This window comes from Mustela erminea, chromosome 1, assembly GCF_009829155.1.
Source record: "Mustela erminea isolate mMusErm1 chromosome 1, mMusErm1.Pri, whole genome shotgun sequence".
In the NCBI taxonomy this organism is placed as follows: domain Eukaryota; kingdom Metazoa; phylum Chordata; class Mammalia; order Carnivora; family Mustelidae; genus Mustela; species Mustela erminea.
Window position 1 is genome coordinate 89,133,002 of NC_045614.1, and position 23,664 is coordinate 89,156,665.

The 23,664-nt window shown below is 37.9% G+C and overlaps 1 protein-coding gene across 4 annotated transcripts in view; it reads left to right on the forward strand.

Moving 5' to 3' along the window:
* The window catches only part of NEK11 (NIMA related kinase 11), a 258,711-nt gene that overhangs the window by 55,245 nt on the left and 179,802 nt on the right, over positions 1-23,664 (forward strand). For all 4 annotated transcript variants that reach the window (XM_032333018.1, XM_032332991.1, XM_032333000.1 and 1 more), the window contains exon 3: positions 8,709-8,827. In XM_032333018.1, coding sequence (XP_032188909.1) covers positions 8,709-8,827 — 119 coding nt within the window. The remainder of the gene's footprint in view (positions 1-8,708; positions 8,828-23,664) is intronic.

A 23,664-nucleotide genomic window follows, 5' to 3' on the forward strand; every position in this document is an offset into this window, starting at 1 on the left:
TTCTTAAACACTAATGGGTCTGATAGCAATTTTCAAGCGATTACTTGCCAAGGATCTGTTTGTACTGTAAAAAATAAAATTTGAAATTTTCGCTTATGTTTCTTATTTATGTAAAACTGCTTAAATGAATCAAGTAAGTAGGCTGAGTTTTATAATCTTGAACCTCTAGTGGGTGTCAGTACACTCTTGCAAGTGAATTTGGCAATGACATGTCTCATAAAGCTACTGTTGATTATCCTGTGTCTGGGACTACTTCCATCCAAATTGGTTTTTTCATGGTTGAGAGAGACTCTTGGTATATTGATTATTGTGACGTTGATCAGTGACCATCTGTCTTAGTCTATTCAGGCTGCTCTAACAATATACCATAGACTGAGTGGTTTCTAAACAACAGAAACTTATTTCTCATGGTTCTGAAGGCTTGACATCTGAGATCAAGATTCTGGCAGATTTGGTGTCTGTGAAGGCCAGATTTCTGGTTTGTAGACAGTTGGTCATCTTCTTGCTGTGTCCTCACATGGTAGTGGGGTGAGGGAGTTCTCTAGGGTCTCCTTTATAAAGCCACTAATTTTATTCATGAGCCTCCACTCTCCTGATCTAATAATTTCCCAATATCCCCCCCCCCCCCCGACTATCATACTGGGGTTAAGATTTCTACATAGGTATTCTGGGGGGACATTCAGTCTATAGCACCATCCTTCCCAGTGTGAGCTCCAGGTGTCCACATATTAGGGCTGTCTTTAGGGCCTGCTTTGCTGGGATTGCTGCTGACTGAGGGAACTAAGCATTATCTTTAGAGAGGTTGGTCCCATCAGGGTTCTCTGTTATCTGGGCAGCTCCATCCTGGAGTAGGTAGGCCTTCCTGAATTTGCTCTGTGCCAATTCTATAGGTCTAGACTTTATTCAGTTAGGGAAGGTTGTAAATCACGTGAGTATCTCATGATTTTATAGACCTGACTGATCTACTTATGGTTTTTAAGTACCAAAATAAAGTAATATGATTTGTCCTACCTACTTTCTTTGTTTAAACTATGAAATATTTTAACCTTTTAACAGCAAAGTTAAAAAGTAAGGCCATTGATTTTTACTTAAAATTGTTAATGTAAAAATTGAAAAGTGAAACTAGTTTTATTAAAAGATTTGTACTAATGCATTAAATATAAAGCAGTTCATAAACTCAGTAGAACTTAACAGCATCTGGGGTATAGCTTTAGCTGACATATGACTTTATATAAATATAACTCTTCAAAAACAGGATCAGAATAATCCACTTCAAATACTTTATTTTAAAAACAACCCATTGATTTATAGATAAAAATAAGTTCTACCATTTTATTCTTATCCATGCATATTTGCCTCAACAGGAAGAACACTTACTCTGAAAAAATTTGGAAAAAGAAATTAGCAACTAAACTCAGGAATTCTCATTTATATTATGAGACATAAACATCATGATACTACATGCCATTATTTAGTACCTATATCGAAACTGGATTTTCTTATTTTGCTTTTAAGAGCATGGTGTGGCCTCCATTTCTCCCACTTTTATGTACTCCATCACAGTGAACTTCCAAAATTCTAAGGAAATGTCTTTGGGTTCTATAATGACAGATGATCTCCTTCCCTGCCCTTCTCACTTTCATTTTTTGGTGTTGTCTTTAGTAATGCTACAGGCTTTTAAAAATGTATCATTATAAAATGATTCTTATTGAACCCCGACTGTCCCAAATACAGCTTTTGCCTTTGGAATTTTTCAAACTATTGGGCCAAATGTTTTCATTGATGGGTGAAATATTAGGTATAAATGGCCCATTCTTGTCATTATCTAGCAACATTTCCTTAAAGTGTGGTCTATGGGCTACCTGTCCCAGAGTCACTTAGAATACTTGTTTAAAATTACAGATTCTGACAGCCATTGCAGTACACTGAACTCCATAGAGGCAGTGCTGGGGTGAGTGAGAGCCAGGTGGGCATGGGGTGACTCTGTGCCTCACTGAAGAAAATAACTAAACACGGGTAGAAGAGATCCTAAGAAGTTGAGAGGCTAAATGTCATCATATGCATTCTTTGTGCAAACTTTCTGAAAGGAGCTCGAGATGAAGCACCCAGATGCTTGAGTCTGTTTCTCAGATGTGTCTAAGAAGTCCTCAGAGAGGTGGAGGGCCATGTCTGCTAAAGAGAAAGGAAAATTTGAAGACATGACAAAGGTGGACAAGGCCCATTATGAAAGACAAATGAAAACTTACATCCCCCTTAAAGGGGAAACAGAAAAAGAAGTTCAAGGATCCCAGTGCACCCAACAGGTCTCCTTTGGCCTTTTTCTTGTTTTGTTCTGAGTATTGGCCCAGAATCAAAGGAGTTTTGTTCTGAGTGTCACCCCCAAATCAAAGAACGTCTCGGCCTATCCATAGGTGACGTTGCAAAGAAACGGGGAAGGATGTGGAAAAACACTGCTGTAGATGACAAGCAGTCTCATGAAAAGAAGGCCTCTCAGCTGAAGGAAAATTATGAAAAGGAGATTTCTGCATACCATGCTCAAGGAAAGTCCAGTGCGGCAAAAATGGTGTCATCAAGGCCGCAAAAAGCAAGAAAAAGCAGAAAGACAAGGAAGATGAGGAAGAGGAGGAAGAAGAGGAGGAGAAGGAGGAAGAATATGTTGATGAATAAGTTGGTGTTGGCACAGTTTTTTTTCCTTGTCTATAAATCATGTAACGCTCCCTGTATACAGCTCATGCCTTTTAAAGAAAAAAATTGAAATATAAGACTGGGTAAGATTTGTTTTTAAATTGTACAGTCTGTACAGTGGGTTGTTTTAGTTTAAGTTTTTTTTCTTGTTGTTGTTTGCTTATCTTTGTACAGTTAACACATTCCAGAATGTCTTTCGACAGCCCTGATGGTGGTCTTTCTGTGGCCACTAACTTTGCCTGGTATAGTGTGGATGTGGGAAATTGGCATAGATATTTAAAGCAGGTTCTGGTTGGTGCACAGCACAAATTAGTTATATATGGAAATGGTAGTTTTTCTTTTCTTTCCTTTTTAAGATTTTATTTTTTTAAGTAATCTCTACTCCCAACATATGGCTTGAACTCACAACCTTAAGATCCAGAATTGCATCTACCTGCTGAGCCAGTTGGGTATTCCCAGGGATGACAGTTTATTCATCTTCAGTTGTCTCTGATGCAGCTTCTATGAAATCACTGCTGTTTTGTTAACTAAATACCACTCTGTAACTGCAAGGAAAAAAAAGTTGCAACTGTTTTGTTAACATACTGAATGCTTCTAAGTGAGTACTACTTGTTTTAATAAAAAAATTTTTAAAAATACAGATTCCATTGTCCTCTCCAGACTTCCTGAACCAGAGTCTCTGTTGATGTGGTGCAGGAGTATACCTTTTAGACAAGCAACATGGATGATTCTGATGCCTGCTGACATTTGAGATCCTCTGGAAGGATGTATTAGAAGCTTGTTTAAAGGTGACAAAGAGTGTAACAGAACAGCATTTTAAGATGTCAACCAAGCAAATTAATAAGGGGCAGCTTTTTTATTTTAAAATGAAGTGGAGCAGAACAATTTTTCAAGCTTCTTCCAGCCCCAAAATCCTGAGATTATTTTGTCCTTAGTGTACACTCTGAATGTTGCCTACACAAAGGCCTCTGAGAATGTTCTACTTTAGCCTTTTAAACCGGTTATAAGGGCTTCTGTAGATGACTTAAAAAAAAACAGCAACAACACAGATTAACTTTTTTTAATTAAATGCTTTTAAGATTTAAAAGTTTTTAATGGAATCAAAGAGAGTGTTTAGAAACTGTGTTTGAGTTTTTCTTTATTTCTTCAAGGTCTTGGCATTTCAAAATCAATCTCATGTTGGCTAATTGGGATGGGGGAGGGAGGAGATGCCATTAACCCATCAAATGATATATTTTGGGTAACAGATTTTCAGAACTTCAGAAGTTAACATCAAAGCCTTATTTACAACTTTCAAAGAGTGATGTTAGTGAAAGAAAGCATTTTCTATGAAAAATGGAGACTTAGGGCCACATTAATAATGGTTTAAGTCAAAGTCAGTATTCTTCACTAAAGGTTTTTTTTTTAATAACCCTTTTTCAAAGATTTTATCTATTTATTTGATAGTGAAAGAGAGAGTGAGATCACAAGTAGGCAGAGAGGCAGGCAGAGAGAGAGGGGGAAGCAGGCTCCCTGCCGAGCAGAGAGCCTGATGTGGGGCTCGATCCCAGGACCCTGAGATCATGACCTGAGCTGAAGGCAGAAGCTTAACCCACTGAGCCACTCAGGGCCTCTAAAGTTTTTGTTTTTTAAGATTTTATTTATTTTTGAGAGAGAGCACAGAAGAAGGGTCAGAGGGAGAAACAGACACCCTGCTGATCAGGGAACCTGATGTGGGGCTCATCCCAGGACCCTGGGATCATGACCTGAGCCAAAGGCAGACACTTAACTGAGCCACCCAGGCACCCATCACTAAAGTTTTTTTTTTTAGCCATAAGTGTCATCATTAAATATTTCTCAAAGAAAAAATTAAGAAAAAAAATGAGCATATAGATATTACAATAAGAACTTAAACTGAGGTATGACATTTTATCAAAAACATTTGATTTTTACATTGAAGATGGCTTAAAGAGAGTCATAAATGCTTCTCATACTGCTGAGTTAAAATCAGACTGCTTCCCACAAAAAATTGTATTTCTCTTGTTATATAAAAGCATAATTTGTTATCTTAATCTGTGAGTGTCTTGATTACCCAATTTAAATCCTAAGAAAATAGTCTACAGAGTATTTATTAAGAACAAAATACAAAGGAAATACTTTTTTTAGAGATAAATGTTCAACATGAAAATTGCAGAGGCAGTAACTTGAGGAAGATGAGACCCAGCTCTCTGATTAATCTTTTGGCTATCTTGTCGAGTAAACACATTCCTTGCTTAATATTAGGAACTGGTTCATTTCTCCTTATAGTTCTGCTCAGAGAGCAAGAGGCAATTTGTGTAATCTCCTTTTTTTTTTTTTTTTTTTAAGATTTTATTTATTTGTCAGAGAGAGAGCGAGAGCGAGCACAGGCAGACAGAGTGGAAGGCAGAGTCAGAGGGAGAAGCAGGCTCCCTGCGGAGCAAGGAGCCCGATGCGGGACTCGATCCCAGGACGCTGGGATCATGACCTGAGCCGAAGGCAGCTGCTTAACCAACTGAGCCACCCAGGCATCCCTGTGTAATCTCCTTTTGACATGTCACTTTGAGGCCCACTATTGAAGAACCTGTTGTTGTTGTTTTTTTTAATAATCTACATATAGGGGCGCCTGGGTGGCTCAGTGGGTTAAGCCTCTGCCTTAGGCTCAGGTCATCATCCCAGGGTGCTGGGATTGAGCCCCACATCAGGCTCTCTGCTCGGCAGGGAGCCTGCTTCCTCCTCTCTCTCTGCCTGCCTCTCTGCCTACTTGTGATCTCTATCTTTCAAATAAATGAATAAAATCTTTAAAAAAAATCTACATATATATTTATATAGTCGTGGGAAATTGTGTGCATACTTACTATCAATGCAGGAAACAGGTAAGCAAGTTCTGGTCATCACTTGGGAGAGCATTAGGAGCTACTTGTCAGACTAACACTAAATGTCACCCCAGGGAGTATGCTCCCATTATGGCAAGATAACTCACAGAGAACACAATTCTGCTCACTCGCAAAGAAAACAATACCAAAGCTAATACAAATATGTAAAATTCATATTTCTTTAATTTGTTGGGGATAAATTCTTGAAAAGAATGCTATTTTTTTTTAAAGATTTTATTTATTTATCAGAGGGAGGGGGGAGAGAGCGAGCACAGGCAAACAGAATGGCAGGCAGAGGCAGAGGGAGAAGCAGGCTCCCTGCTGAGCAAGGAGCCAGATATGGGACTCGATCCCAGGACGCTGGGATCATGACCTGAGCCGAAGGCAGCTGCTTAACTGCTTAACCAACTGAGCCACCCAGGCGTCCCAAGAATGCTATTTTAATAAACAAATTTGTCCAAATTTAGTGTTATTACACTAAATTGGGGTATGCAAAAAGCTGTTTTCATAGGGACAACTGTACTTACGTATGACCTTTCTAAAGTAAGAAACATTAGTTTGAAGCAGGCAGCTTCATTGATATTTCTATAAGTTTTTTCCTTTTTCCTTCTTTTTTTTTTTTTAAAGATTTTATTTATTTATTTGACAGAGAGAAATTACAAGTACACTGAGAGGCAGGCAGAGAGAGAGAGAGAAGGAAGCAGGCTCCCTGCAGAGCAGAGAGCCCGATGTGGGACTCAATCCCAGGACCCTGAGACCATGACCTGAGCCAAAGGCAGCGGCTTAACCCACTGAGCCGCCCAGGCGCCCCTTTCTTTTTTCCTTCTTTTTCTTCTTTCCCTCTTCCTTTCCTCCTGGCTCCCTCCCTCCCTTCCTTCCTTCCTTCTTCCCTCCCTCCATCCATTTATCTGTCCATCCATACATCTCATCTGAAGCTATTCAGGAAGGACACAGCAACATGTATATAATTACTTTTCTGACAGTGGGGATATTTTATCATATTCAGAAAATCTAAATGTAACATTGAAAGGATATCTGGTTTGTTTTTTTGTTTTGTTTTGTTTTAAAATTTGTGTACATATGTGTGTGTGTGAGAGAGAGGAAGGTCCTCTTGGATAGAAGAGGAAACCTGGATTGAAAAAATATATACACTTATAGCTCACCTTTTATCAGAAGGGCTTTTGTGTCTACTTTACAGTATATTGTCAAAAATTATTTTGTGCAATTTATAGAAACATTGTGATGTATAGCTTGTATGGGCCAATAGGACCTTGATAAACTCTAGGATCAAAAAGAGGGGAAGGCTATCAATGTAGGTTTGTAGAATGAGAAGAAAATAATAGTCTTTTTGACAATGAGTCAAATATTTGATTCACTGTATCTTTGAGTTCCATCAAGCTTTGATCTCCTTGGCCCAGAAAATCCAGCAGCAAACTGAATGTGAGCTAGGGTACAATTTGAAGGTTTGCTATGCCATTTTTGACATGTCATGCCCTTGTGGAAGGTTAGAATGTGCAGGGCAAATATTTGCATATTGCACTGAGAGGAAATAAAAAATGCATTACAAGTGAGTAAGTTTGTTGACCTAATGTTTAATTAGAAGTAGTTTTCCTTTGATTGTTTCATTGCCTATAAATGTTTCTCCTTTTCATTTAACAAGGAAAATTCTGTCAGGAAGTCTATAAGTAGCTTAATGTTTGGCTCTTATGTTCCTTAGGGATGTGGCTTAGTACTTCTCTTCTCTCATGGGGCTGTGTTGTTGGCATCCCCTAAAGACTAAAAACACTTGCATTTCACTCATTTTTTCTTCAGAGGCACACTTCTGGAATTGCATTTACTTGTCCGGTGTTTAAGGTAAAGGGGATCAGATATAGTGCTTCTCAAGAGAATTTAACATTTTGCTTACTCATTTCTATGGTAGGTGAAATACATTAATATAAGCATAATCAGAAGGGGTCTTATCAGACACTGTCAGGCAATTTTAGATGTTTGTCATTGTGCTCATGATTCATTTTTGGCACCAAGTATTACTCTATCATCGGTGAGTGGGAGGACAGACTGACTAAATGTTTAAATGATGTGTTTGGAACCCACATAAATCAACCACTGCTGTATTCCTGGGAAATTTTCTGTAGTTAAATAGACAAAAAGAAAGTTAAGTCATCCCAAGACACACATTAGTCTGGACATGCCAAACTGAAAAGAATCAAATTTGAGCATCCAGTGCCATATTTATAATGTAAGGACTGATATAGTTTCACCAGAACATCATCACATTATATTAAATTAGTATCATTTATTTGAGTTTTACTGGATTTATATTTTTACTTTGTATATATGTCAGGCTTCTTCGGTTACATGAAATTTTAAGTATAAGGAAAGTCATTCTTAGTTTTATGTGGGTACATGTAAATATGTGATATAATATAATGTAATGAACATAAATTTTAGGTAATATTTAAATAATGTAATAAAAATAACACCCTTTAGAAGAGCTTTTGTCCTTGAATGATGTCAAAGATTAACACAGTGGGCATTACTTAAAATGGTAAAGACAGAGTTTATTCGGTAACTGCCCGTCAGGGATAGAGCTGAGCTCTTTCTGGTTGTGCGCGTATTTTGATAAGTGCATAGGGGACTGGACCATGAAAAGGGAGACTGGAAGAAGGGGGAAAATGGTGGGGGCCTGAGCAGAGTCAGGGAAGAGAAAAATAACAGAAAGCAGAAAAGGGGTTGGTTCATGTGTGTCTGGGCTAGCTAACTGGCATTAATTCAAGTGAGGCCCCTACCCTTCCACAGATACCAGGACAGAGGTGTGGGCTGCACCAAATAATAAATTCTTGTGGCAGCCATAAGTCTTCTCAGGCAGACACTTTTAGAGAGGCTAATGTCACCCTAGGGATGTGGCCTTGAGTTATTAGAAGTGTGCTCAAGTCTTTCTAACCCAAGGTTGAGGCCTATTTGAGAACAGGGCTCAGAGGAGCCTGGCTAGAGTTTGGTCAAGGAGAGACTATAAGTCCCAGAGTGGCAGTACATACTCACTTTCTTGTGATAAATAGTCACTGCTATATGTTAACTGTTGTAGAAAGAACTTGATTTTAAAATCGTAACTGAAAGAAAAATATGAAAAATTATGCTGTTGTGTTTCAGGGCCGCGATCTGGACTGTAAAATTCAGGAATATAAGGAAGCTGGCAAAACCTTTCTGGAAAGTCAAATAATAGAATGGTTTATCCAGCTGTTACTAGGAGTTAACTACATGCATGAAAGGTATGTGCAATTTTTACTGATGGACACGATTTTGACAGTCATGTCTGAACTTGAAAAATGAATTTCTGGGAGTGGAACTGAAAGGAAGCAAGTCCAGAGGTAAATGACTATAGTTAAACAGCTACACAATATGCTTTTCCATGAGGAAACTGTTGAATGATTCAGTATAGAAGATTTACTTTAACAGTCTTTTGTTGTTCTAGAAATCAAGTTGGCATTGAATACAATACAGAAACTTGTCTTAAACACATATTTTCATATATCTGATCATATCCTGTGATTGTAAGCAATTCTCAGATACCTTTTGCATGCTATGAATTTATTATATCTTTCAACAGGCTTGAGCTATTAATACCTAGCATGCTCTAAATGAATTTCATGGAATGAATTTAGAATGTGTCAGTGTCACATCCCAGCAGAAGCTAAGTGATTGAGGCAGAAGATACTCTTGGGCCTCAGAGAAACAGACCAAAAGTCAGTCTTGACATGAAATATCTGATACAGAAGGTCAAAGTATGTTTTATGAGTTCAGTTGTCTGTAATTTGCAATTATAATCTCTGCCTTAAACATGTATTTTAAAACTTTTAATTGTAAAAAATAAAAATAAAAAAAAATACTCTTAATTGTATTTTCCATAGGTCAAAAGTAATAATTTTTGGATGTTTTAGAGACCCATAACATGGTATGACCACATTTGAAAAGATGAGGATACAGAGACAAATGTAGATATTATGAGATGTCCATAGTACATCTTTCAGTTTAGGATTGTGTACAACATTGTTCTTGAACGAGGGTTGAAATTTAGAGAGTACATCAAGGTGTGGCTGTCCATGGATGTCAGATAGCTCAAATGTGTTGCCTGTTTTTCCTCAGTAACCAGATGATACTGAGCTTTGCCATGTATCTTCTAAACACATGCTGGATGATACAGATAGGCTCTAATTTTTTGACAATTCATAGCAATCTAAGAAACAGTGATAAAAGAATAACAAATAATCTGTTAATATACTACCCAAAACTGCCAAATGTAGGATATATGTGTATACAGCTATATTGGAATTTATTTTCTTTCCTTTACTATTTTATAGCATGTTTGTTAGCTAATACATAAAAAAATATAAATATGTATATGTTACATATGTATATATCGCCTTCACATATAAAAGTGACAAGTTCTGTGTTCTAGGTCAAATATATAATACTGAAATCTAGTTGATTTAGGAACCCAAACATTTGCAATAAACGTGGTGTGTTCAATAGTTCAAGTAAATGAGTTTAAAATAATCCTTCAAAGAGAGGATTAGAATTTTTTTTAATCCTTCAGCATTTTAAGAAAGTCATTAAATAGAGCTAAATGGATATTTGTGTATCTGTGTTCTTGAAATACTCTCCTTTGTGATTCAGGTAATAAGTGATGGTGCTTATTTATTATGTTATTGGAACCAATTATTGTAAAGGTTTTCTGTTTAGACAGAGAAATTTCAATTTTATACCTAAGTTCATTTATTCATTTATTAATTAGAGATAATTAAAAATAAGGCCTAACCTTCAAGAGCTGTTAGTAAACTAGCAGAGATAAAACATGTACCCAAGGAGCACTTGGATGGTTCAGTGGGTTAAGCCTCTGCCTTCAGCTCAAGTCATGATCTCAGGGTTCTGGGATCGAGCCCCGCATAAAAAAGAAAAAAAAAAGTACCCAAATAACTATAAACCCTATAGCCTAGTGGCTATACCAGCTGCAGAGTTTCTGCTATATATTTTATAGCCCTGGGCAAGCTCCTTAGCCTCTCTGAACCTTTGTTTTCTCATCTATAAAATAGGGATAATAATAAGACTCTCCCTTCCTTCTTATAGGACTATAGGGAATATGCATTGAGATGTTATACATTTAAAAAGTTTGCAATCTGTTAAGTGCTCTCTAAGCGTTGTTGTTTGTGGTTTTAACTTAATGTAGAAATGAAAGCATAGCCACCAGAAGGGCAAATGAAACAAAACAAAAACAAAAAAAACCCTCTGATAAAAACAGTGTTGATAAGGAATTGGAGCTACTGAAACTTAACATTGCTGGTATAATAGCTTTAGAAAAATATTTCCAAACCTAACATTCAAATACCCTGTGACCTAGTAATTCTTTTCCTGAGATGAAAAATGAGCACCTGTCTCTAGCAAGAGACATGCACAAAATTCTGTAGCAGTGTTATTTGTAATAGCTAAAACACTGAGAATTGTCCATTTAGAATAGAACGGTTAAATAAGTTGTGGTATAGTCTTATAATGGAATACTACTCTGCAGTAAAAGAAGAACATATAACTGATATGCCTGACTGGATGACTCTCAGAGACATGATGAGTGAAAGAAGCCAAATGCAAAAGAGTGCATGCTGTGTGATTCCATTTACATCAAATTCAAAAACAGGCAAAACTAATCTGAAATTAACCCAATCTCAGAAGAGAGATTAACCTTTGAAGGGGATTTTTACGGGAAGGGGGCACAAAGAATCTTCTGGGATGCTGGAAGTGTTCTATATCTTGACCCAAATGGATGATTACAAAGGTGATAAATTCATCAAACTTAAGATTTATGTATTTTAATGTAAATTATACCTCAATTTTTAAAAAAGTGACAAAGACACCAAGAAAAGTATACTTTAAGTGCTAGAGATCAGAAGAGGGAGATCAGAAAAGGGATAATAATGCTACTTGGGAAAATTAATGAAGGCCTTGGAAGAAATGACATTAGACCCAATGTAGGTTTTGAATAAGGTGAAAGATGAGTCTGAGCTTTCCAGGATTAAGGAACAGAGTTAGCAAAGGTACAGGGCTGAGAAATCATGGTACTTTTAGAGTGAATGATGAGTAGTTCAGTTGGAATGGCTCTTGGGGTACATGAATGAAGGTGTGAGGTAAGGTAGGTTGACATGAAGTTAAAAATGGCTTTATTTTGTTATAAAGTTAATAATGCCACAGAAACATTTTGAGTGGAACTATGATCAGAGCTTCAGGAAGATTGGTGATAAATTATAGAGGGGAGAGAAGGGAACTCAGAATATCAGTCTGAAACCTTTTATAATATCTTTGCATGAGGTTGTAGGACCTGAAACGATATGATAATAGTGAGCAGGACATGGAAGGATCACAGTTAAATTGATAAGCTCAAATGAGAGTTGAAATTACGTGGATATATGGGATGTGATAAGAGAAGGTCAAGGATGAACCCAAGTTTCGTCACCCAAGGGTGAGTGAGAAATTGGAAAGATATGTGAAGCAGTGGTGCTGAGTTTAATGGTGAATATCTTGGGTGAAATATGGAAAGAGAATGAGACAGGGAAAGAGGGAGAGAGAGAGGGGAAAAGAGGGAAGGAGAGGGAGGGAGAGAGGGAAGGAAAGCAAAAAGAAGGGAGGAAGGAAGAAGGAAGTTACTTAGTTACAAGTGAGGCCCTAGATACTGGGAAAACACCAAAACTTGTTTGTTTGAATTCCTTCAATATCAGAACCTGGAAACAAAAACTGGGGGTTGTAAGAAATTTATCTAGGAGGTGATTTCATGAAACAGAAACCAGTCAGTGGGGAGAGTGAGTAAGATGGGGAAGTGAGAAAAACCATACAGGCCATATTATTGAGCTGGTTGCTGCTGTGGGAAGAGGGATATAGAGGCAACATTCTTCTATATGTTTTGGGTTTGGGGATCCTCTTTTTGCATCCTTTCAGAGCTTTTATGAAAATTCTTGTCCATATATAACTATTCTCTAGCACTATTATGAATTTCCTCTTCAAAAATTCCTCATATTTCTTGGAGTTTGGGTGGAAAGAGGGAGGTAGTTATCACTATCTTGATCAATTCTCTAGACTGTTTTTGTGAGGTTTTTTTGAATGTAATTGACACAAAATGTTACATTAGTTTCAGGTATATGACATAATGATTCTACAAGCTTATGCATTATACTCTGTTCACCACAAGCCATCTCCAGAATAGTTTTTAAAAGGAAAAATGCTATGTGTTATTCTTGATCATAAGTGTGACATCTACTTTTAACTTCTGTTGGTTTTCAGTATTTAATTTGTATAGGTCTAAATATGTCTCCTATAGAAAATAAACTATCTCCTAGACAACATAGGAGAAATGGATAAATTCCTAGAAACATATAACCTACCAAAACAGAAGCAGGAAGAAATAGAAAATTTGAACAGACCAATTACCTACAAAGAAATTGAATCAGTAATTAAAAAACTCCTAACAAACAAAAGTCCAGGACCAGATAGCTTCATAGGTGAGTTTTACCAAACATTTAAAGAAGAGTTAATACCTAGTCTTCTCAAACTTTTCCAAAAAAAGGAAGGAAAATTTCCAAATTCATTCTGTTAGGCTAGCATTATCCTGATACCAAAACCAGATAAAGACATAACAAAAAAAGACAACTACAGGTCAATATCTCTGATGAACATAGATGCAAAAATCTTCAACAAAATATTAGCAGACTGAATCCAACATTACATTAAAACAAATCACTCACCACGATCAAGTGGGATTTATTCTTGGGTTGCAATGGTGGTTCACTATTCTCAGATCAGTCAACGTGATACATCACATCACTAACAGTAAGAAGAGGGGTGCCTGGGTGGCTCAGTGGGTTGGACCTCTGCCTTTGGCTCGGGTTGTGGTCTCAGGGTCCTGGGATTGAGTCCCACGTCGGGCTCTCTGCTTGGCAGGGGGCCTGCTTTTTCCTCTCTCTCTCTGCCTGCCTCTCTGCGTACTTGTGATCTCTGTCTGTCAAATATATAAATCTTTAAAAAAAATAAGAGAAAGAATAAAAACCATATGATCATTTCAATAGAGGCAGAAAAGGCATTGGACAAAGAACAACATTGATTCACGATAAAAACCCTTAATAGTTTTAGAGGGAATATACCTCAATGTAATAAAGGCCTTATATGAAACACCAACATCGTACTCAATGGTGAAAAACTGAGAGCTTTTCCCCTAAGGTCATGAATAAGACAAGGATGTCCACTCTCACCACTTTTTTTTTTTTTTTTTTTTAAAGATTTTATTTATTTGACAGAGAGAGATCACAGATAGGTAGAGAGGCTGGCAGAGAGAGAGAGAGAGGGAAGCAGGCTCCCTGCTGAGCAGAGAGCCCGATATGGGACTCGATCCCAGGACTCTGAGATCATGACCTGAGCCGAAGGCAGCGGCTTAACCCACTGAGCCACCCAGGCGCCCCCACTCTCACCACTTTTTAAAAAAGATTTTATTTATTTATTTGAGAGAGAGAGCATGAGTATGAGTAGGGGCGAGGGCAGAGAAAGAGAATCTCAAGCAGACTCCATGCTGAGCACGGAGCCTGATGCTCCACACTTGATCTCACGAGACTGAGATCATGACCTGAGCTGAAACCAAGAGTCGGACACTTAACTGAGCCACCCAGGCAGCCGCTCCCCTCACTTCACCACTTTTATGTAACATAGTGCTTGAAGTCCTAGCCACAGCAATCAGACAACAAAAAGAAATAAAGGACATCCAAATTGGTAAGGAAGAAGTAAAACTTTCACTGTTTGCAAATGACATGATACTATAATTAGAAACCCCAAAGACTCTACTAAAACACTACTAAAATTGATAAATGAATTCATGAATTCAGTGAAGTCAAGGATATAAAATCAATGTACGGGAATCTGTTGCATTTCTATATACCATTAATGAAGCAATAGAAAGAGAAATTAAGAAAACAATCCCATTTACAGTTGTACCCAAAATAAGATACCTAGGAAAAAACCTAACCAAAGAGGTGGAAGTACACAGAGAGGCAGGCAGAGAGAGAGAGGAAAAAGCAGGCCCCCTGCCAAGCAGAGAGCCCGAAAACTATAAAACCCTGATAAAAGAAATTGAAGAAAACACAAAGAAATGGAAAGACATTCCATGCTCATGGGTTGGAAGAACAAATATTGTTAAAAGGTCTGTGCTGTTCAATGCAATCTACACATTTAACATAATACCTGTCAAAATACCAACAACATTTTTTCACAGAACCATAACAAACAATTCTAAATTTGTATGGAACCATAGAAGACCCCAAATAGCCAAAGCAATCTTGAAAAAGAAAAACAAAGCTGGAGGTATCACAGACTCCAATTTATATTACAAAGCTGTAGTAATCAAAACAATATGTTACTGACATAAACATAGATCAATAGTACAGAATAGAAAGCCCAGAAATAAACCCACAATTATATGATCAGTTAATCTTTGACAAAGGATAAAAGAATATCCAATGGGAAAAACATAGTCTCTTCAACAAATGGTGTTGGGAAAACTAGACAGTGACATGCAAAGGAATGAAGCTGGACCACTTTCCTCATCATACACAAAAATAAACTCAACATGGGTTAAGGACCTAAATGTGAGACCTGAAACCATAAAAATCCTAGGTGAAAGCACAGGCAGTAATTTTTCTGACATCAGCTGTAACATCTTTCTGGCTATGTCTCCTGAGGCAAGGGAAATAAAAGCAAAAATAAACTATTAGGATACTTCAAAATAAAAAGCTTCTGCCGACAACACTAAAAGGCAACCTATGGAATGGGAAAAAATATTTGCCTATGACATATCTGATAAAGGATTAGTATCCAAAATATATAAAGAGTTTATACAACTCAACACTCCAAAAACAAATAATCCAATTAAAAAATGAACATAAGACCTGGACCAATACTTCTCCAAAGAAAGACATACAGGTGGCCAACAGACACATGAAAAGATGCTCAATATCATTCATCATCAGAGAAATGCAGATCAAACCCACTGTAAGATATCACCTCACACCTGTCAGAATGGCTAAAATCAAAAACATAAGAAATAATAAGTGTTGATGAGGATGTGGGGAAAAAGGAACCCTTATGCACTGTTGGTAGGAATGCAAACTGGTACAACTACTGTGGAAGACAGTGTGGAGGTTCCTCAAAAAATTAAATATAGAACTACCCTATGATCCAGTAATCGCGCTATTGAGTATTTACCCAGAGAACACAAAAATGCTAATTCGAAGGGATACATGCATCTCTATGTTTATTGCAGCATTATTTACAGTAGCCAAATTATGGAAGCAACCTAAGTGTCCATTGATAGATGAATGGATAAAGAAGAAGTGGTGTGTGTGTGTGTGTGTGTGTGTGCATGTGTACACAGTGGAATATTATTCAGCCATAAAAAGAATTGAAATCTTGCCACTTGCAACCACATGGATGGGTCTAGAAAGTATAATGCTAAGGAAATAAGGCAGTGAGAAAAAGACAAAGATCGTATGATTTCACTCATATGTGGAATTTAAGAAACTAAACAAAGGAGCAAAGGTTAAAAAAAAGACAGAGAGAGAAACAAACCAAGAAACAGATTCTTAACTATGGAGAGCACTATTTTTAATTTTTTTGAGGAATCTCCACAGTTTTCCAAAGTGGCTGTGCCAACTTGCATTCCCACCAACAGTGTAACAGGGTTCCCCTTTCTCCACATCCTCTCCAACACTTGTTGTTTACTGTCTTATTAATTTTGGCCATTCTAACTGGTGTAAATTGGTATCTCAATGTGGTTTTGATTTGAATTTCTGTGATGGCTAATGATGATGGACATTTTCTCATGTGTCTATTAACCATTTGTCAGTCTTTGGAGAAGTGTCTGTTAATGTCTTCTGACCATTTTTTGACATAGTTATCTGCTTTTTGGGTGTTGAGTGTGAGGAGTTCGTTATAGATCTTGGATATCAGCCCTTTGTCTGTAATGTCATTTGCCAATATCTTCTCCCATTCTGTGGGTTGCCTCTTTGTTTTGTTGACTGTTTCCTTTGCTGTACAAAAGCTTTTGATCTTGATGAAGTCCCAAAAGTTCATTTTCACTTTTGTTTCCTTTGCCTTTGGAGACATGTCTTGAACGAAGTTGCTGCTGCCAATGTCAAAGAAGTTACTGCATATGTTCTCCTCTAGGATTTTGGTAGATTCCTGCCTCATGTTGAAGTCTTTCATCCATCTTGAGTTTATCTTTGTGTATAGTGTAAGAGAATGGTTGAGTTTCATTCTTCTATACATAGCTGTCCAGTTTTCCTAGCACAATTTATTGAAAAGAACTATCTTTTTTCCCATGGATATGTTTTCCTGCTTTGTTGAAGACTATTTGGCCATTGAGTTGAGGGTGTATATCTGGACTGTCTACTCTCTACTCTGTTCCATTGTCCATATGTGTCTGTTTTTGTGCCAGCAGCATGCTGTCTTAGTGATCACAGCTTTGTAGTAAAGCTTGAAATCAGGTAACATGATGCCCCAGCTTTGTTTTTCTTTTTCAATATTTCCTTAGTGATTCGGGGTCTTTTCTGCTTCCATAATCTGATGATTACCAGAGGGGAAGTGGGTGGGTGGGGCATGGGTGAAATAGATGATAGGAATTAAGAATGCACTTACTTTGATGAACACTGAGTAATACAAGGAATTGTTGAATCACTATATTGTATACCTGAAATGAATACTATATGTTAACTATACTGGAATTAAAATTTTTAAAAAATAATTAATTAAAAAAACTGTCTTAATTACCTGTTCTTAAGCAATTTAAATCCAAAAGAATGATTCTGTTAACATATAGCATAGATATATAGAAATAATGATGTATAAAGCTAAGAATATTTGGTTTTACTAAAAGCTACCTTGAGAACAAGATGCTAAAACTCTTCCTGCTGCAAGAAGTCATGTTGTATGAACAAAAAACTTCAATCTCAGTGGCTTACAATGCCAGTTTCTTGCTCATGTCACATGTTGGCTGCTACAGATCAGCTGCGAGTCAGCTCTTCCTGTCCTGTCATTCAAGTATCGAAACTGAAGGAGCAGCTCCCTTGTGGGATATGCTTTTATCATGGCAGAGAGAAAAGCAAGAGAGTTAGCAGAAACACTCAGTGGTTCTTAAAGGTCCTGCTCAAACATGACAATCACCCCATCTGCTCACGTACTATTGACCAGAGCAAGTCACATGACCAAACCCAATGTCAGAAGAGTAGGGGAGCTTATTCTTCCTGAAGGAACACTAACTGCAAGTCACAAGAGGTGTGACTATTTGGGAACAGGAGTTGAGCTACCACAATGCTTCATTTAGCTTTCAAATCAAATCTTTCAAACCATAGCCAATATGGACTATAGTATATATTAAAATGTATTTTGAAGAGATTACCTTGGAAACAACACATCTGAAGAAGTTAGGTTTTGCTCCTCTGTTGCAAATTATTTTAGTGAAGGTGATGTTTAATTGTGCCAACTTGAGTGGGCCACAGGGTGTCCAGATTAAACATTGCTTCTGCGTGTGTCTGTAAGGGTGTTTCTGATGAGATTAGTATTTGAATCTGAACTGTATACTGTAGATTGCCCTCTCCATTGTGGTTGGCCACCATCTAATCTCTTGGAGGCCTGAATCGAACAAAAGGTAGAGGAAGGAGGAATTTGCCCCTGTTTTCTTGCCTTGAGCTGGGACTTATCTTGTCCTCAGACTGAGACTTAGACCATGGGTTCCCCCAGTTCTCAGGTCTGTAGACTCAGACTGAGTTATGCACCAGCTTTCCTGGGTCTCCCACTTGCAGACTGGAATTTCTCAGCCTCCATAATTGTATGAGCCAATTCCTCATCATAAATCTCCATATCTATCTATATCTAAGTCTATATCTATATTATAGCCTATTGGTTCTGTTTCTCTGGAGAACCCTGACTCATACAGTACACCAGCAAAGGAGATCAAGAAGACCCTAAAAAAAGCTTAAAAAATGAGGTTACAGAAGAAATAGGATTTTGTTTACTCCTTTGGAACTATCCTGTACTTATTTTAATTTGGTTTATTTATACATTTATAATATGCTAAATCTATAGCATATGGCATAAGCACTTATAAATAATGATGCCCAAAACTGAATATATTCACAGTTCACTATAAGCTATCTTGAGAATGTAGCACTAAAACTCATTCCTCCCTGTGGGCCTGAACCTCTGGTACAGAGGGATTAAGTTTTTTAAAAGTGTTTGTGCTCAAAGCTCTTTACTAACTCTGTCAACCTTCCATAGGCTAGTCCAGTATTTGAGGGACTTTGGAACCTTGGACAAAGCTAGAACCACCCGGTCTCTGAAAGTGCAATCCCATAGACTTTCTTCTTTCTGGTCCAATTAATTGGCTCATGTTTGAAACATCATCTTCTTTGGACGCCACAGAATTGGGCATAAGGGAATTCCTTGGGGGCAGAGACAATGTCTTGCTCATTTCCCCCCACCCTCCAGTACTAATTTGGAAAGCATTAAACAAAACAAACAATATACAAAAAACCACACTCATTCCTGTTAAAGAGGGAGGAGTCCAATTAACCTTGATTTTTTAGCATGAAGGTCAGAGCAGCCTCTCTGCAGAAAGCCTATTTGCTGGTGGTCTTGAGGCCTTGCTGATTTTGGTGCTTTCACAGTGGAGGGGAGACCGGGGTGGGGCAATTTCCCTAAGATGACTGCCATCATCACCTGGCAGCCCTCACCGTCTCCCTGCCAGCTTGTGAGGTATTGTGCTAGAATGGCTCAATATTCCCTGAGAAGTGACATCAGTAATTCATTTTAAATGTAGTGAGTTTCTCAGGAGAAGGACTTACTGGAAGTCCAGGTCAGTAAACATGATGAGCAATGGTGGTATACTACCTCAGGCTCAAAGATGGAAAAGCAGAAAAAAGCTGTGGTCTCTGTGGTGTTACTGGCGATTTCTTACTTTCTCCCAGTTCCTACTTTTTAAGGATGTCCTGAGGTCCCTTTATTTCAAGGAGCCTCCCCCACCCTCAGTGCCAGGTGTAGGGAGCTCCTGCTGTGTTGGCAATAGCTACTTTTGAAGGGGGCCTGAATCCACCTCTCACTTACAACACAGGGGGTGGTCATGGTCTTGAGAGTCTACGGCATCAGTGAGGAAACCAGGTGCCTCATAGTTTAGGATGGCTGCCACATGGTGGAGACCACCAACAGGGGCCATCTGGGCCATGCATCACCAAGGAGTTAACTGCTTGTGCCAGTAGCTTTGGCAAGAAGAGTTTTTAGTCCACCCTGAGACCCTGCCAGATGATGGAGAGATGTGTGGGGAGGTAGCCGAGGTTTCAGAAACTATGAAGATAAGTGCTTAAGGGAAGATGAAGGTGAAATTGTGCATATCTTTTCCACAGTCCTACTTTGGGTTAAGAGCTTGAGAAACACTTGCTCCATCTGCTTTCACAGACTTCTCTTCACCCTCCTGTGGTCCTGGAGACTGAAGGATATAGAAAATCGCCTGACAGAGGATACAGAAGCAGGAGCTCTGCCATGTATTTGAGCACAACTATCATTTAATCTTAGCTGGTCGTTTATCTCTCTGGACATCAGGAAACTTAGAAATGACAGGGACCTACCACTCCTGGAGCCATGGTGTGGGACATATGAAGTTATAGATGAAAGGCTACTCTGAACTTTTTAGGAGAAGGGGTTTATGTAAGTTGCCTATATTGCTAGTCACCTTGTTATTTCTTGGATTTGGTTTTTATATGCTTCAAAGGAAAGGATGGTTAACTAGATATATGACAAGACTTTCTTGCTAGAACTATTTCTATAACCAGAAAGCCAGTAAAGTAACACCTTAACCAAATTAGCCAAATAGTGTGGTATTCTATAATATAGAATTTATTATTTTATTGAAATGGTGCCAGCCAATTCTCGTAACTGTTTTCTAACATATTGTTTGCCTTTTTATTAAAATAATTAGTGCTGATTTACATGCTTACGTATTTATATATGTGAGGGCTATCAGTGTATTGTTATCTGAAACTCCTCCTTGTCTAGGTGTCACTGGGTAAGTTTCTCTTGAACATATTATTTATTCCAAGTTTATAGTACCTTGTGTCCTTGTGTCCTGGTCACCTCCCAAGCTCACTATTCCATATTCTAAACCCTTAGACTCTCAGACCCCCTGGTACTTGTAGCTGGAGGAGAGCCAGTACCCTTTCCTCAGATCTCCTATCAAGAGCTGCAGGGACCAAGTAATCAACTTAAGATGCTTTCAAGTGCAAGTAGCAGAAGCAACTTAAATCATAAAGAAAATTCATTAATTCACCTAACAAGAAGTGTCCAAGGAGGGTAGTTGACACTGGTAGTTCAGCAATACTTCAAGTTCTTTCCATCTCATTACTTCCATTCTCAGCATGGTTAGCTTTTGTAGTCAGGATTGCCCTCTTATAGTTTTCTGGATGGCTGAAGTGCCACCGTGTATCACCCAACCACATACAACAGTAACCAAAGGCTGAATGAGGTAAAAAGGCCACATGTCACCCTCTTTTGTCATCTTTTGTAAGAGTGGGGAAATATTTCCTACAAGCTTCCAGCAGACTTATGTTTCATTGTTAGAAAAAATTTCCAAAACATAGAAAAGGCAGAAGAGATTACTGAGTACTTTGAGCACAATGCTGGACTTAATTTCCTATCATCTGGGCTATTTTATAACTCCATAGAGGCAGGGGTTAACTTGAATTTTTTTGTCTAGAAGAGGTACAAATATTTTTTATTCACTGGAACAGACAACTCTGGGGATCTGGTTTATTGTCCTGTTGGCCACTACCCAGTTTTGTACCTAACCCAGCTATCATCTTATAAATACTTTAGCTTGTCAAAAATTCTTTGACTCCATTTTAACATCTTACTAGTTTCTTCATTGATTAATGAATGGAACAAAATGTGTTCATTTTATATTTTCATGATATTCATAATTTTACCTTTTTGAAAGTTATACTTTAATGTTGGCCAGAATTTGGGCACAGCATATACCTAATAAGTTACCCCAAAGGGAAAAAAGATTACCTCAATTTATTTTCCATAATATCCTTCACTCCCTTCCCTCCTCATTGCTCTTACCTACCAGGACTGAGGAGGACCCAGCCTACCCAGGGCTCATGGGGTTTTGATATCAAGGGAGAAGAGTGGGAGAATGGTCTTTGTGTAGGTCCTTAACAGTTCCTGCCATGCCAAGGGAACCCCAAGAGTGGGCATAGAAGAGGCCAAATTTTATTTAACCCTCTATTTGTTAAATATAATTGTTTTGCCTTTAATCTTCAAGTCGTCAACATCATACTTAACACAGAGCCCAGCTCTAGATGTTGTGGAACTGTAAGAAGGCAGGAGAGAATATTGATTAAATGCAAAGTTTCTATCTTTTTAAATTAATGAATGAGCCCCACTAGATGGTATTCATCTTTGTGCTAAGGGTAGTGCTTTTAAGATCAACATACATTTATTGAGCATTTACCATGAGTAAGACAGAGCTATGATACTTTGTGGAGTCAAACAGATCTGTTCGTACTCATAGGCAGATTATTGGGCAAATTCATACCTGGGTAAACTAATTAGCCTCTGTAAGCCTTGATTTTCTCATCTCCAGAGTAGGCGTAAGGATAGCAGCATAGCACTTTATGTGATAGAACTGGGGGTTATTTGCCCTAAGAAGAAGTGACCCAGACCTGTGTTGTTCACTTGTATTCTTCCCTTTCCCTTCCATTCTTGGAAGCTTTGCTTATTCCTCTGTAATTCTCCAAAGCCTTTAGGAGAATAAAGATTATTTGAATTACAGGGAACTCCTGCCATCATTCTCAATTCTTCACTTTATGTACAATTCTAATTGCATTCTTGAGTGTGTAGCTATTTGTCTCCATTAGGTAAAGTAGATGGACTTTCTGTGTGGCTATTCTTTGGCCCTGCTCCTCTGTCATGATTTCCAGCTTTGCTCTGGATGACTGAGGTCTGATTACTGTACCAAGGTAACATTGATACACCTACATTATCACTAATTGTAATTGTAATTGTAAAAAATCAATTATTTTTATAACTGGTATTTCTAGTGTTAACTGATAACAGTACAATTTTGTGGGCATGTACATAAAAGCAATCATTTGTTGGGAGAGAAGTTTCTTTCTGAATGTGAATGTCTATCTTGGTAACTATTTATAATTAAAAATAATTTTTAATAAAGTGATAAGAACTGGGTTCCCCTCTGCCATCTTTTATAGTTATTTGTATACTTTTCCTTTATCTCTCCAACCTGATTTTAAGCATTATGGGATACATGGCCTTATCTTATGAATCTTTATATTTTTCACATTAGTATAGCACAAAGCATGTAGGTTTTTTTTTTTTTTTTTGGATTATAAATGAGTCCCAGAAGCTGGTACTCATTTTTGTTCCTAGGATAGTGTTTCTAAAATTAACTTACATTAACCGAGCCTCTACCCTGAATAAAGAACAGTATGGAAGAGGGAAAGATGATACAGACTTGGCCTGAGTTTTTGCCAAGGCTTCTGGAAGCATTGGTGTATGGCCAGATCTTCCAGTCTCTCGCAGGCCACATACAGCATTTTATGTTCTATTCTGGAAGCAGTGCAGACCCCTGGAGGGTCTTTAAGTTAGGGGTTCAAGAGCAGATTTTAATTTTGTAAAGCCACACACCTATTCTCAGCCTAATTCTCAGCAATACTGCTTGCAAATTGGGGTCTCCTGTATAGGCCTGAGGATTAGATACACCCTAGTAGTTGGTGTTTCTTATAATCGTGAATTGTTAAAAAATATTCTTTGTGAAGTTGGGGAATTATATAGTTCATTTTGGAAAAATGTCAATCAAAAATAATTTGAAAATTTCAGGCTCCTGCTCCTGTAAACCCAAGGATTCAATCAGGTTTAACCCACCAGTTTAATTAAATGTTTATAGTGTTACAGGGGATCATATAGTCAGGTAGGATACAGACTTTGTAGGGCTTAGAATTTAGCAAGAGTAATCGGTCAG